We start from the raw sequence: 13,983 nt of genomic DNA, 5'->3' as shown, positions 1-13,983 counted from the left end.
TGGATCTTAGTAGTCATATTTCTACGTCTCACGTGTACTGGCTTGTACTGTATATTTTTGAGAGGACAAAGCGGAACCATCGACATTGACGACAGTGAGGCTGCCCGGACACATTTTAGCCGCCCCCCTCAGACTAGCGACAGCAACGTTCATTGGTCGTTCAACTGTTGACGGTTTGTCAAAGCGGATACAGAGCGCGCAAGTGTTTTGCAGTTAGTTTCAGATTAAGCTACCACCTGTTATATATCCCTATCTTTAGTTATATTTCCGCTGTCCGCGCGCGGCGGCAGTTTATTCGGGAGATGTCTCGTGCGGGTTTGAGCTGCCCGGGCTGCGGCTCATCAAATGTCGTAGAGGATGATCTGTACTGCCAGGCCCAGCTGGTGTGCGTGGACTGCGGCTCCGTGGTGTCCGAAGGAGTGCTGGCCAATGACCCGGTCGGAGGTTCAGGTACGAACCGTGACGATACGGAGGCCTCACGGCAGTCTGTCCTGTTAAAACACTTGGAGGTATCATTAAGAGTCGGTTCACTCGAGTTATTAAGAATATTCTTAGTCTTAACTCGAGATACTTTTATCACACAGGTTTTGTCTATCTTAAAATTATCTATACATTAAACTTTAGTAATAAATCCAACACAATGGTGCACTGAGCCTAATGCTTGTTCTTAATATAAAATGCCAAAATATAATCTTTGAGGGGAAAAAAGGACTCGTAGTTATCAAACAGTCTTTAAACCTCTAAGATTTGTTTGTTATCTAAATAGTGACCAACATACACAGTAAGAAGGACTTTTTTTTATAGTTATGAACCCATCAGTGCTCTCTGGTGGACAAACTAACCTGATCTCAAACCTTGTTTCGAATTTCTGTCCTATAATATCTGGTTTACTCATCAGACAACAACAAAATATACAAATATGTCCGCACTAAAGGAATATTGGTTGATTTATCTAGCTCTGCTGGTATATAATCCAATTCAGGTTTTTCTCAAAGGTGAACTCCAAATCTCATTTTTTTTCTAAGGTGGCTGATTGCAGCCCAACATTACAGCCCAACATTGCTAATTTGCTGCATGTGTCTTATCTTTTCTATTATGACAAAATGCATGACTTGCAAATCCAGCTGCCAAAGGATCCAATTCAAAGAGATGAGACGCCTTGCCAGAAGGGCTGAGTAGGCTGTGCTGTTGAACTGCAAACTTTGGACACACCAAAAAGTCCAAGAAAAGATTGTCCGACCTGTGATCTCTGAATAGACTTCAACCAGAATGCTGTTAGGCAGGGACATGAAATGTGTGATAAAGGCTTGCAGGAGCTTGCTTGTATATGAGAGAATTTTTAAAGGCTCCACTGTAGACATATTAAGCCGGTGTACAATCTTAGATTGAATAAAGCCATGCCTCACACAAATAGGTGGAGAGTCAATACATTCGAGTACTTCAGATATTTTGGTTTCCAAACCATTTTAGCAGTTTTTCTGTATCATTGATAGTGACGAGTCTTCCATATCATAGATACAGCACTGTAACGCCTGGAAATTATTCCCTTAAGCTCTGGTTTGATTTCTAGGATTAAATCACAAGATGGTTTTGGTGGCAGGGAAGAAAATTTAGTCAATTTGTAGTGTCTAATTTGTAGGTAATCGAAAACATTGTGTGCTGGTTGAACTCATTCTCAATTTGATAAAAAATTATTTTTTATAAAGCTCCCTAATGTGCAAAACCTGTTTGAGCCAATGTTAAAATGCATTGTCTATGAGACAGGCTCAGAACAGGTAGCTGGCTGCATTTTGGGCATAAATAGTAATGGAGACTAATCCCTATTGTTTTAGATCGTTTTCAAGGAATGCAAAACCACAGGGTTCTGACAGGCCCTGGGGGTGTGCACGGGAATTGATTAACACAAAAGAGCAGAAAGCAAACACAAGAGCAGGAACTAGATTCAATTTGTAACCATGGAGGAATGTCAAAGATGGATGTATCACGTAACAAGTACTGTAAGCTTTGCTGCCCAGTAACATATCTGAAAGTTCAATAAAACCATTCACCATCCAGCTTTAGTCTTTGTAAGAATGATTTCTGGATCCATGCTGTTTTATTATTCCAGGCTGTCAGGCTTTTCAAAACAAGGCCTTTGTGAGGACAGTATGGAATGCACTGAAAGAAAAACCTTTGGAAGAATGTTCACCGTAAATGTTCTTTGTTCAGCTTGAACACTCCTCACTGTATTCACGAAGTGTTGTCACTATGTGTTGTTCTGGCTTTATTCTTCTGATGCATACATACAGAGCTTCAGTAGAAACAAAGAGTAACACGAGCACTGTTCCTGCAAAGACATGATGCTATTTATCATTTTTCAATAATGTGAGCACCATAAGCAAATCCCATTCACCTTCGTTTTACTGAGGTGGAGGCAGACATTATAGAGACAGATATCTCAAAACCCGGGGAAAAAAAATCTGAAACTATCTGCATGGCTAGAGGTAAGTGAGAAAATAGGGTTTTGTGACCCTGACCGGGGCCTCTGAGGCAAAAATTAGCTACGGGCTCCCATTTACTACCCAGTTAGTGGTAAACACACATTTATTTAGGGATATGTATACAAAATGTAGATTTAGCCAAAGTACCCTCAAGAAGACAGGTAGTAACACAGGACCCGTCTTGAGGTTTCAGTCCTGGTTGATTTTGCAACACCTGTAGTTACTTGTGGAAACAGAATGCACTTTAATACTCCAGGTCATAGAATTCTGGGGACAGCAAAAAAAAACTAAGGTCATTTTAATAAAGAAGACAGGCCGTAATTGAACTTTTTCCATCATTCTGTGAGCAACTGTGATCTGATTTTATGCTGCACGTGGCATGATTCTGTAGACAGCTGTCGGTTACCTTGTTGAGAAGTTGGCTGTGTGCAGCCTGTCGCCTGCAGCTCTTCATCTAACAGCTCACTGTGGCTGCTCTTTCTTGTTCCATTACTCCCTGAAATATTTAATACTGATCTGCTCTCAAAAAATGACCGTCTTCTTCTGCAGATGCGTTTTTGATTAACAATGGTGTTAAGTGGTAAGATGGCTGACAAACACATTGAATTTTCTGTGACTACTGAATAGTAAAAGTCAACTTGTGTTAAATTCTTTTAATGTGGAGCTGCAGCAGTAGGAAATGTTCAGTTTGCAATATCAGTAACTTAATACAGCATTTTTTTTTCTGCCATAGGTTCAACCACCATTGTGTTACCTCATTAAGCAGTACATGAAAATCTTCAAAATTGTTAGTTTAATGTTGCATAGTCCAAACAAACGTACAATTAATCTAATGAACACATGGTAACTAACAACTGGACCTGAGGGTTTGGGGGCCTCGGAGCAGTTGCTCACGCTGTCCGGCTGGTAATCCAGCTCTGGGTCAAAAGGTTGAAAAGGAAATTTCAAAACTCTGCTTTGTCTTGGGGTCAGCACTACGCTGTCCACTGCTCCATCTAATGCAATAATAGTGATCTGTGCTGTTTGTGTAAAGTGAATCAGATGAGTGATCTTAGTGAGTCTTATAGCTCAAGTGAGCAGTTTTACAGCAACTAAGTGGAGAAACATGTCTGCAATGCGGCTTGTCTCAAAGTGATCACTGACCTGGCCAGGTCAGAGCAGTGCCACAGCCTGTGGCGGACATGGTGTGTATTTATCTGGTGTGGTTAGGAGTTATGATGGAAATGTGACAAATGTGAAATTGACACACAATGAAACAGTGTGAAGTGGTGTGATTTTCTTTATTTTAATTTTGAATTGGCAGCGTTTAAATGACATGAATAGTACTGAAGAAACTGCTATCCCATGTCCTTGTCTTTGCCTTGACTCTGTGTGCTTTTTTTCCAGACGTCAGCTACAGCCAAACTACAGCTGTGACCAAAAAGCCGTGTACAAATCTAATAAAAGGTGAGATCTTCTCTTCAAGGGGAGCTTTTGCTTGTTAGAGATATTATTACACAGTAGCTTTCTATATATATATTTAATCCCACTGTGCTCACATGCACATGCTCATATATCTTTGTTATGTCTTTGTAGGTCTGCAGCGTGTGAAAGCCATATGTCGGATTCTCAGGGTCCACCAAGAGATTGAGGATCTCTCACAGACGTATTACAACCAGGCTTATCGGCATGAAAGTTTCATCAAAGTGAGCCTCCAGAAGAAAGAAGTCCTGGCTGGTTGCTGTGTGCTTGTAAGCTGCAGACTGCTCAATTGGCCCATCACTATGGGAACCATCAGCTACCTGCTAGATGCCGACCCGATGGTGGTGGGAGTGGTCTATCAAGAGATGGTCAAGATTCTCAACATTGAGGCTCCGACCGTCAACGTCACTGATATCATGGAGGCCCACAGTCAGGAGTAAGTGAAGAACATTGGTCTGAATGTTTCTGTTTGAGGGGATCATGCCAGGCTTCACTGGAGTACCATTAATCAGGCCAGAGTTACAGGTTAAATAACAGCTGACTGAACCAAACATTAGCATCCAGCCTCATCTTTCTCTGTTACACAGATGAGTCGAATAAATAAGTAACTTTATTGTCTGAAATAAATAAATAACAAGTTTTCTTTTCGCCACGTTTGGCCTGAAATAAAAAAGAATGAATTCATACAACAAAATGTATGCAGCTACTGTCAGAAAAAAATAATCTGATATTTTGAGAATTAAGACTTAGTATTATGAGAACAAATTTGTGCTTTTTTGAAAAAGAAGACATAATAGGTTGATTCGAGTCATATGTTCACCTTATTGGTTAAGTGGATCTACCAGTCTAACCAATAAACTTAACAATTCCGTTTAACTTTGTGTTCCTATGTAAAGCACTCACGTGGTGCATGTGATTTCTTTCATCTGAAGCACCTTTCCACTGATGAGGATCAGTGCACGTCCACCTCCCTAATCTTTGCGTCCCAAAACAGATTTATGTTTATTCAGATGGTCTGAATGGGATTGCACCATATCAGCAAAGCGGCTGCCTTTCACATCATTTACATAAAGCCCACTGAGCTTTAATCACCCTCTGATGCCATGACTGAGCTCTGGTCTCAGCTGTCTGGAGAAAACCAGGTCCCTGCTGGACTCCAGCTGCTGCTTCGGAACACATCAGGTTATTGGCTCATATTTCATGTAACTGCTTACGTTTTCTTGGATAATAAGCGCAGGTGCTTGTATGTGAAATCTGTACAAGGTATTCAGCAGCACTCATCTGACATATAAAAGACTCTAATACTCATATTAAAGTCATGTTACAACCTGCTGTAGATTTTTTTCTGTCCCAGTGTAACTGTAAGTTTCTCTTGATTCCTTTAGACAAGATTATTTAGCTTTTATTAACAAATTGTCACATTGTCACAGAGATGATTCTGTTTTGGTTGATTTCGAGTTGTGTCTATCTGGAAAGCTACCAGGCAGAATAGAAAACCAGCAGTGCTCTTAATCATACATAAGAGGTGCTTTCAATGATACATGTCAGGCTCTGGTGGGCCTGTTTCTAGAAACATTTCAGCATTGGGTCTATAGTTATTGAGAATATTTTTCTTTCCGTCAGGTATAAAATTAGCTTGCTTCACGTTCCCGAAGACTTGGCTGAGGACTCCAGGGACTTGACGAAACGTGCCGTGGCCCTGGTAGAGCTGGCAGCAGATACCTGGATTGTGACTGGCCGAAAGCCCGTCCCCATTATGATGGCAGCGATCTATTTGGCCTGGCAGTCCTTGAAGCCCAATAAGCACCGCCTGAAATGCTCTCTGGACAAATTCTGTCAGATTGCCAAAGTGAATAAGCACAAGCCTGCGTTGAAAAGAATAACTGAGATAAAGGAGGTGCTGTGTAAGCTGGGTAAGGAGATTCCCTGGGTCAGTGAAGCAGTGACGCCAGATAACGTAGTTCAGCAGGTGGAGGATATTCTAAAGCACAGGTACGCCCTGCTAAGGAGGGCTTTGAGAACGCATGAGGATGCTCTGCTGGCAGAGTGTCAGGCCAGCTATGAAGACTCTCGAAAGGACGAGACAGTGGAAGAACGGGAAATTAATGCTGAAAAGGCCCAGGGGCCAGTAGATGGTATTGACAATCCATGCACAGTACCTGAGCTGCACGGTGATACCCAGGAGAGCCACGATCCGGCACCGAACTGGGGGAAGAGAGTGCTGTTTGCTCCCCCGTGTGTGATTCATGCTAAAAAAAGGAGAGTGGAGCAGCCTGAGCTCAAGGATGTGACCGGCGATGAGGAAATCACGGACAGTGAAATTGACTCTTACATCCGCACTCCTCAAGAAGCTCGAGATTTTGCTCTGACACAGAAGATATTGTCTGAGAGTGAGAAGTCATAACCAGTTATGTATAGAGAGCGATGTTTGTGTCTTTGGTTATTGGTTATATCAGCAAAAACAGATGTTAAAGCTTAAATACAGTTTCAGTTTTTGAGGTAAAGATGGAGGTATTTTGATTTCCACTGGAGACTTGGTTCATATTAAAAGATGCTACAACCTTTTTACTTTTATTCAGTAACAGATTGTATCTGGTCATTATTTTGCTGCTTAGAATCTGTTTACTTGCAAATAAAGTTGTGTTGAAGTGGTTAAAAAAAATGATATTATTGGTCACATCTCAAAGGCCGTGTGAGGAAATGATTGAAAAGGAAATAGAAGAATGAGTGAATGTGATTGCACACACATTTATAATAGCAAAACACTTTGACATGTCACAAATGAATGATGTAAAAATGAATGATGGCTGAATCCCATTTAGCTGCTTCAGTCCTGGTATTCCTGGCTCACTGTCACACGGGCATGGCTTCCTGGGCCACTTGAATAGAACTGATTCTTTTTTTTAATGTTATCAGTAACACTTGTGCTTTCCCGTCTGAAAAATCAAAATGTCTTCATTAGTAGTTTCATAATGCCTACAAGATGTTTTAGGGTATTACTACTCGTGTATAAATTCACTGAAAATGATCCTGAACATTATGTGTGACTGATTACGCCATTAAAATCCAAATTTTCACAGTAAAAACCTCTTTTACCTCTAGGGTAATAGATTATGAGTCATTGTTACTTGCTGCAGTGTACAAATTCAGGAGAATATATGCAGTGAATCCAGTGATCACATAAGGTTTTGCAGCACTTTACACATTTATTGATCAGAAATTCAAATGTGATGAGCAGAAATAGTGGTTTGCTAAATTGGGCTTATTTCACATGGTGAATAACTGTTGAATTAACATTATTAAACTACAGGAAATTTGTCATTGTTTGCCAGCGCCAAGAATGTTGAAACAACCAAGGAGAGCCATAAATTCTCACAGTGTTTCAATGTCCTCAGCAGGTCGAGTTGATATGCAGAAAACACTTCAATCCTCCCCCCTGTTAGTTAGTAAATACAGCAGTGCAGTCGCACTCTGACCATGTTGGATATAATTTAATTCCATGTCCTGCCAGTCATGCACTTACATTGATCTGAAGCAGAGAGGTCATTCGATCTCTGTAGTTTTTTCACCATTTTCCACAGTGTATTGTTAGTACAGACTACAAATCAAATGATCACCATAAATCATACACATAATTTACAAACAAGTCGGTGTCAATAATAGGACAGAATATGCAAGAAAACTGCTGGGAAAAAAATAAAGGCACACATTTCACATCCACACCGCTGTGGAGGAGGACAATTTTAGTGACAGTAACACTTCAAACTTGACTTTGTTAAGTTGTCACCGCTGCAGTGATAGATCTGTCCCGTCCACCTGCAGGGAGGAGATAAATACGCATACAGAGAATACAGAACCAGAGACATGACAGCTGTAATGCAAAGTAAATAATGGAACTGGAATGAAAACAACCAACCAACTTGTTTTTGACAACCCAATGGTAAAAGGTGTGCATACTTAAATTATTTCAGGACTGTTGTGCAACCTAAATCAGTCACATATTTGTATGGAATCTCAAGAAGCATTGAAACAAGAGAGCAGAGAACACAGAATACAGCACAGAACCAAACAAACACCACACTACAATGGTTTCATTTTCTTTACAACCAATGTACAATTAGAAAGAATGATATCATGAATTATATACTAAGCTGCCTATTCATCAGCTGTACAGGCTATAAAAAATTATTAAAGCCCAGGGGAGCAAGTTCATGAATTAAATTTATTCCATAAGGCTCCAAGAAGGTGCACCACAGGAGGATTAGCTCTGACCGCACTGGCCTGGCGGAGAACAATCACGCCTGCAGCAAAAATTTCCTGGTACAATTTGAACTGACGGTCTCATTTGATCTTTATTTCCAATATTGCTCCACTTTGTTCATCACGCTCAATTCTTATCTGACATTTTCCAGGTAATTTTACATTTCTTTCCTCATCGGTTTGTTACAGGAAAGCTGACACCCTTGAGGGCTCATCTTTTTCATAGCAAAGGGTCAGACTATAAAACAAATTATCAGCATATACAGAATATACAACATTAAATATTGTAGACACACAGGCATTCAGGTTTATTAAACAGGTTGATTGGTAACAGGTGACAGTATCATGATTGGGTATGAAAGGAGCATCCTGGAAAGGCTCAGTCGTTCACAAGCAAGGATGGAGCGAGCTTCACCACTTCGTGAACACAGACTGTATAAATGATGTTACCTCATGGACTCAGGAACACTTTGTGAAACTGTTGATTGTTTTCTGTTTCTATTTACATTCCACACAGCGTCCCAACTCTTCTGTCCTCACTCCAGTGTTGGTCAGTCTGTCTCTCTGTCCATCCAACACTTCGACACAACTTACTAGCCCGATTGCCTTGGGGTTTCGCATTCATGACTTTCAGAGACTGAGACAAAGACATGCTGTACATTTCTTGGCCCTCTTTAGATTTCAGTGAGCGCTTGACTTTTCATCCAAAATTGCTGAAATTGGGAAGTTTCCCTTGACCAACATTATGGTCCATGACAATGCACCCCCAAATCCAATGGCCTGATCTTCATAGCCCCCAGAACTTAATAATAATAAAAGCAATAAAGCTATAAAGTTACTGACAACATGCCCTCTTATACTTATAAAGTCCAAGTGGTTGATTGCCATGAAATTTACTGGCCACACTCCTGCTTCCCAGTGGATGAACTCTCTCCAGTTCTGGCCTCTCTATGAGCTTTCCCCTCGTGACAACCTCCAGTCAAATGATCAACTTTTTACACAAGATTGGCTAGATTGGGATAACATTTGTGGATATTCATGGTACACAGAGGGTGTTCCTGATTGCATCAACCAGTTGATTCTCCTTTGATTGCTTCCAAATTTCCTACTTCTTGAGTTTGTGTCTCTTGTGGGCAGACTGCCATTAAATTGACTGAACTCCTCCTTGCTGCCCAAAAGAATGACCTCTCCTCAAGAGGCCAATAGATCATCATCACCAGGTAACTACAAGACCCCGCTGGCAGCACAGTGGTTGGCAGGCACTCCAATCCGATGATGGCACTTGAACATCTTCCGTAACTCAGCGCGGAAGCGGTCGTGTAGCCACGCGTAGAGGAAAGGGTTACAACAGGATGAGCTCATGGCACACAGGTGGCACAGCAGTTGAATAAGTAAGAAGTAGCGCTTGTTAATGAGGTGAATGTCTATGTCTCGCAGCACGTTGAATACATGAATAGGAAGCCAACACACTGCAAAGGCAGACACCAAGAGCGCAACCAGGCGAAAGATCTTCCTCTTACGAGCTTGTTGGGCACCTGCCTGGTCTTGCGTCCTGTGGCCTGGTGCAACACAGTTCCTCAGTTTGACTGTAATGCAGAGATAAGACACAAAGACGGCTGACAAAGGCAGGACGTACGTGACCAGCAGCGTGCTGTACGCATAAATACGCCTTTCCTTCTCTTGACCCAACCAGAATTCCTCACAGATGGTGAAGCCTTCGTCTTTGAACTCTACGTGGTAGGTGTGGGTGACTGCTGGAGCCACAAGCCCGCAGGACAGCAGCCAGATGCCAGTGAGGACGGAGGCACAGGTCGCCACGGAGGTGCGCTTCTTCAGGGGGTGAACTGTCGCATAATATCTGCAACAAAGAAAGAGCAGGAGTTTTCTAATGAGGGTACAAAACTCATGTTCAAGTCATGCATGTCTAACCATGATCCGATTTATTAACTAATACTCACTAAACTTAACTAACTAATGCATGATTTATCTTGAAGTCATGCAGCACAGTTTTGATAAGTCTTGTCAACGTATAAATGTTAAATTTGTTCATTAGCTCACAGCTAGTTATGGCGCAGAATCTCTTTTAATGTGTCTTTTCAAGGACAAAACTGTATAACAGTAATGATATTGATAATAGTGACCTTTATTCACAGTACATAGCTCCTTTTATTGAGCATTAAAAAGAGGAAAATCCTTTAAATTCTTAACCTTTAAGATTGAGCAGATGTGTGCATAATATAACAACAGTGGAGCAAAGTAAGGCCAAGAGTTTACAGTCGAGGGTGCAGCTATAAGTATTATTAATCAATTAATAACTTAACTCTTAACTGAAGTCTCAAATCGATCAGTCTGTTCCACGAGCCAATAAAAACCTGACCATTGATGAATATTAGGCCTGAGGAAATCACAGAATCCAGATTAATCATATTTGAGTCATGAATTTATGAAGCAACAGAAGTGAACCCTTCCTGTGAGTGTGTTACCATAAAACTTCAGTTATGTCACAAAAACAGCAGAGACTCTTAACTGAGGAGGACTGAAGGGCAGAGGGACAAAAGAGGGGAGAGGAATTTGAAAAGAATTCAAAATGTCCCTTGAGAGCCGAACTCCTGAAGATCCACCCACCTGTCCACAGCAATAGCAGTGAGCGTGAACACTGAAACGTAGACTGTGACGGGTTGGACGAGGAACACCAGGTAGCACATGGAGCGGCCAAAAACCCAACCACGCGGGTTGAAGGCGTAGGCTAGAGTGAAAGGGACGCAGGTCACGCACATGAGCATGTCAGAGAAGGCCAAGTTTCCGATGAAGAAGTTGGTGACGTTGTGCATCTTGCGGGTTCGGCAGATGACGTAGAGGAGCAGGTAGTTCCCAAAGACGCCCACCGCCACAACGAGCACGTAGCAGGGGATGATGAGGGGCTTGAACGTCTGCAGCAGAGCCACGTCTGCAAACTGGGAGCTGCGATGGGTGGAGTTGCTCTGTACCGCAACCTCATAAACGTGTCCATCCGTGTGCTCTCCTGACATGGACGGTTGCGCGCCACCAGCCAAGCCACTGTGATTGCCCTCCATGGCAGCAAAGCTCAACCTGTCAGTACCTGCACTGTCCAAAATACAATAACACAGGTTTGCAGCTGTTGTGACTGGAAATTAACAATTGTCACGTCAAATGTCACTCAAATTAGTGTATTCAATCCAAGAATGCGTGGGAAATAAAAACAAGCTTCAGATAAAACCAGGTCCTGACATTTACAAAGCAGAACACCATTACTGAATGCTCTTACCAACAGCAGCACATTTATTAAAGGGTTTAGAATCAGGAAAGCATTTGAATGTGATTAGCTGAGACGAGCAGCACAACATGTGCAACAGTGCATCCTCCGCTGAAATGCACGTATGGAAAATGTCAAATCACAGGGCTGTGTTTGCAGAGAACATACAGTTCTCTATTAGTGTGAACACAGACCAGCTGACTCTTTCTAGCACTTTGCAGCATCAGTGGAAAATTAGCTGGATTCTGATGCATTTCATCGGACAATTGAAAACTCGCTTTGCTGTGAGATTTTGTAAAAATTAAATCTATAGCGCAAAATCAAATTCAAAAGCATAATGTTGAACTTGAAGACAGTTTGCTGATGCAACGCCTGTAGTTTGACTCTTCTTTTCTAAAACAATAAAAAAAACAAAAAACAAATTAAACCTTTAGTCACATAAAGATAACGTGAAACAAAAGTTGAGTTTTGCTGTTTGGCGTCTTCAGGATTCAGGACTTTGCTATTAAACTAATGCATGTGCCTATATCTGTTGACTGTGTGGTGATGTTGCAGGATACCGCAGCATCAAGAGAGAGTGTTTGGCCTTTCTGTGGCTTTCATGTTGCTGTCAGGTGTGTGTTGCAGATGAAACCCACACTCACGGGATTAGTGTGATTTGTTGTAGCTCACTTGTACCGTGCAGAGGTACAAAAAAGGGACCACAGGAGCTTTTTCCATATGAAATTCATTTCCACTACGTTTAATGCAAATACTTATTACTGATAATAATTAATATTCATTAACAGTGAGGGAGAGAGATTTTATTGAAGAAAAAACAAAGTGCTCAGCATCCACTTTAGGAACATATACAGTACAGTAAGTACAGAATTCTGCAGTAAAGTAGTGAGTTTAAAATGGAAATGAATTATGCATTACCACATATGTCTGAAAGGGCTTACGCATGCATGTAAGGAATATTATCTCTTGAGGCATAGTTATTACAAGGATGGTGACTTCGCTGTGCTCATCTTACAGACTAACCGCTGCTGCTTAACAGTGCAACAATTCTGCTTTATATCTGGTTCAAAAGATCGTGTCTGCAGAAATGAAAAGCTCAGATATTCAACTTCATAAGAAAAACAACTGCTCGTATTTTAAAGCTAAAACTTTGCTGCCACAATAACCTTGAATATGACTACACATAGTATGCGAGTATGAGCTCACAGCAAATGGCACAGTGTATACATATTGACCTGAATGATAGAGCAATAACAAAGCAATATATCTGTGTTTTTTTCCCGTTTTCATTCCTTTGGTTTCACACCATCAATGCTCATTTGAATATTTGAAGCTTTTGCCACACATTTATCTTCACTCTACCCTGTTATTTGCATAGCGCGGCTTTATCATGGAGGTATAGATAAAGGCCTGCGGATTATAAAGTAAAGAAATCTTACATAACAGGTTAACAGGGCTCCGGCACATAGGGCTGTGAGCACATATTAATATTTCTCTCAATACACATTTAAACAGAAAACATGGGCATTTTTAAAATAGATAAGCAAATCATCTGTATGCAAATTATTTCTTCCATTATATAATATGAGCCCTAACAACGCTGTCTGCATCACATTCAAATGGAAAATCATGGGATTTATAAACAGTGTGACTTCTGACATGTGAATATTCTGCACACTGACTTTTGAAGGAGGATAATGAGAAAAGTTATTAGAACTATCAAAGAGTATTCACAACTCTATGACCCCACCAGTAATTATATTCCTGTTCTGCTCTATTCAGTTATTTTGTTCCGTCTTGGAGTAAAGATATTGAGATATATCAACCACCTTTGACCTGAAGCATGCAGTAAATAAATAAATGAGCGACCAGAGAAACAAATACATCTGAAAATCGCCCAGTAGCTCACCTGTGTTGGTGCCTTTCAGCGTAAAGATGAGTTGAGTGCGAGCGAAGAGTGGACGCTCCTTGTGCGCTCCTCCACAGTGAATGAGCAGAGGCTGCTGCTCTTTCAGAAAGAGAGAGAGAGCAAGAGGGAGGGAGGGAGACATAGAGAGGGGACAGGGGGAGAGAGACGTCTGTGGAAATGACAGTAAGCCAATAAGATGGCAGAGACCCCTGACAGATTCATGCCTTTGCTGGACTTGACGATGACGTTTGAACTTGAGCTGATTAATTAGATCCTGATAGATCTCAGGGTAGTGACAGTGACAGGAATTATTGATCTGTTCACAGGCATAAGCAGGACTGTTTGCTGATGCATTGCCAGGCGCCTTCTGATTTAACACCATATTAAAGTGCCGTCAGTGCAATGTTTTCAGAAATTGTGGATGGAGCCGATCAAACTGGAAACAAGCTTTGAAGAATTGAAAAAAGAAACACATTCTGAGTGATTGTGTACTTATTGACAGGAATGAACCTGGCTCATTCTGAGCTCTCGCCATTGGTCTTTTGATGTTTCCACTTGCTATTCATGGAAGCTAAATGGGACATGTGCAGAACAGCTAG

At 41.3% G+C, this 13,983-nt stretch overlaps 2 protein-coding genes across 2 annotated transcripts; one reads left to right on the top strand and one right to left on the bottom strand.

Annotated features, from left to right (window-relative positions):
• Positions 1 to 190: 190 nt before the first annotated feature.
• Positions 191 to 6,848, top strand: brf2 (BRF2 RNA polymerase III transcription initiation factor subunit). The gene is made up of 4 exons (XM_041960523.1): positions 191 to 450; positions 3,867 to 3,926; positions 4,056 to 4,377; positions 5,565 to 6,848. Exons 1-4 carry the CDS (start codon positions 303 to 305, stop codon positions 6,343 to 6,345), a joined length of 1,311 nt encoding a protein of 436 aa, XP_041816457.1. The 5' UTR covers positions 191 to 302; the 3' UTR covers positions 6,346 to 6,848.
• A 2,577-nt stretch (positions 6,849 to 9,425) lies between these two features.
• On the bottom strand, positions 9,426 to 11,275 carry LOC121623479 (prolactin-releasing peptide receptor-like). The gene is made up of 2 exons (XM_041960755.1): positions 10,827 to 11,275; positions 9,426 to 10,059 (listed from the first exon to the last, which is right to left on the bottom strand). The coding sequence occupies exons 1-2, from the start codon at positions 11,273 to 11,275 to the stop codon at positions 9,426 to 9,428; spliced, it is 1,083 nt and encodes a 360-aa protein (XP_041816689.1).
• Between the last annotated feature and the right edge of the window lie 2,708 nt (positions 11,276 to 13,983).

This window comes from Chelmon rostratus, chromosome 19, assembly GCF_017976325.1.
Source record: "Chelmon rostratus isolate fCheRos1 chromosome 19, fCheRos1.pri, whole genome shotgun sequence".
Taxonomy (NCBI): Eukaryota; Metazoa; Chordata; class Actinopteri; order Chaetodontiformes; family Chaetodontidae; genus Chelmon; species Chelmon rostratus.
This window is presented reverse-complemented; position numbering and strand designations above follow the sequence as displayed.

What these genes read in the sequence shown, in the direction of transcription:
- brf2 (XM_041960523.1), top strand. Translation starts at nt 303, where the DNA reads ATGTCTCGTGCGGGTTTGAGCTGCCCGGGCTGCGGCTCATCAAATGTC. An exon ending in TGACCCGGTCGGAGGTTCAG is followed by an intron (nt 451 to 3,866) that starts GTACGAACCGTG and finishes CTTTTTTTCCAG; the next exon opens with ACGTCAGCTACAGCCAAACT. An exon ending in ATGGAGGCCCACAGTCAGGA is followed by an intron (nt 4,378 to 5,564) that starts GTAAGTGAAGAA and finishes TCTTTCCGTCAG; the next exon opens with GTATAAAATTAGCTTGCTTC.
- LOC121623479 (XM_041960755.1), bottom strand. Translation starts at nt 11,275, where the DNA reads ATGGAGGGCAATCACAGTGGCTTGGCTGGTGGCGCGCAACCGTCCATG. An exon ending in ACTGCTATTGCTGTGGACAG is followed by an intron (nt 10,060 to 10,826) that starts GTGGGTGGATCT and finishes TCTTTGTTGCAG; the next exon opens with ATATTATGCGACAGTTCACC.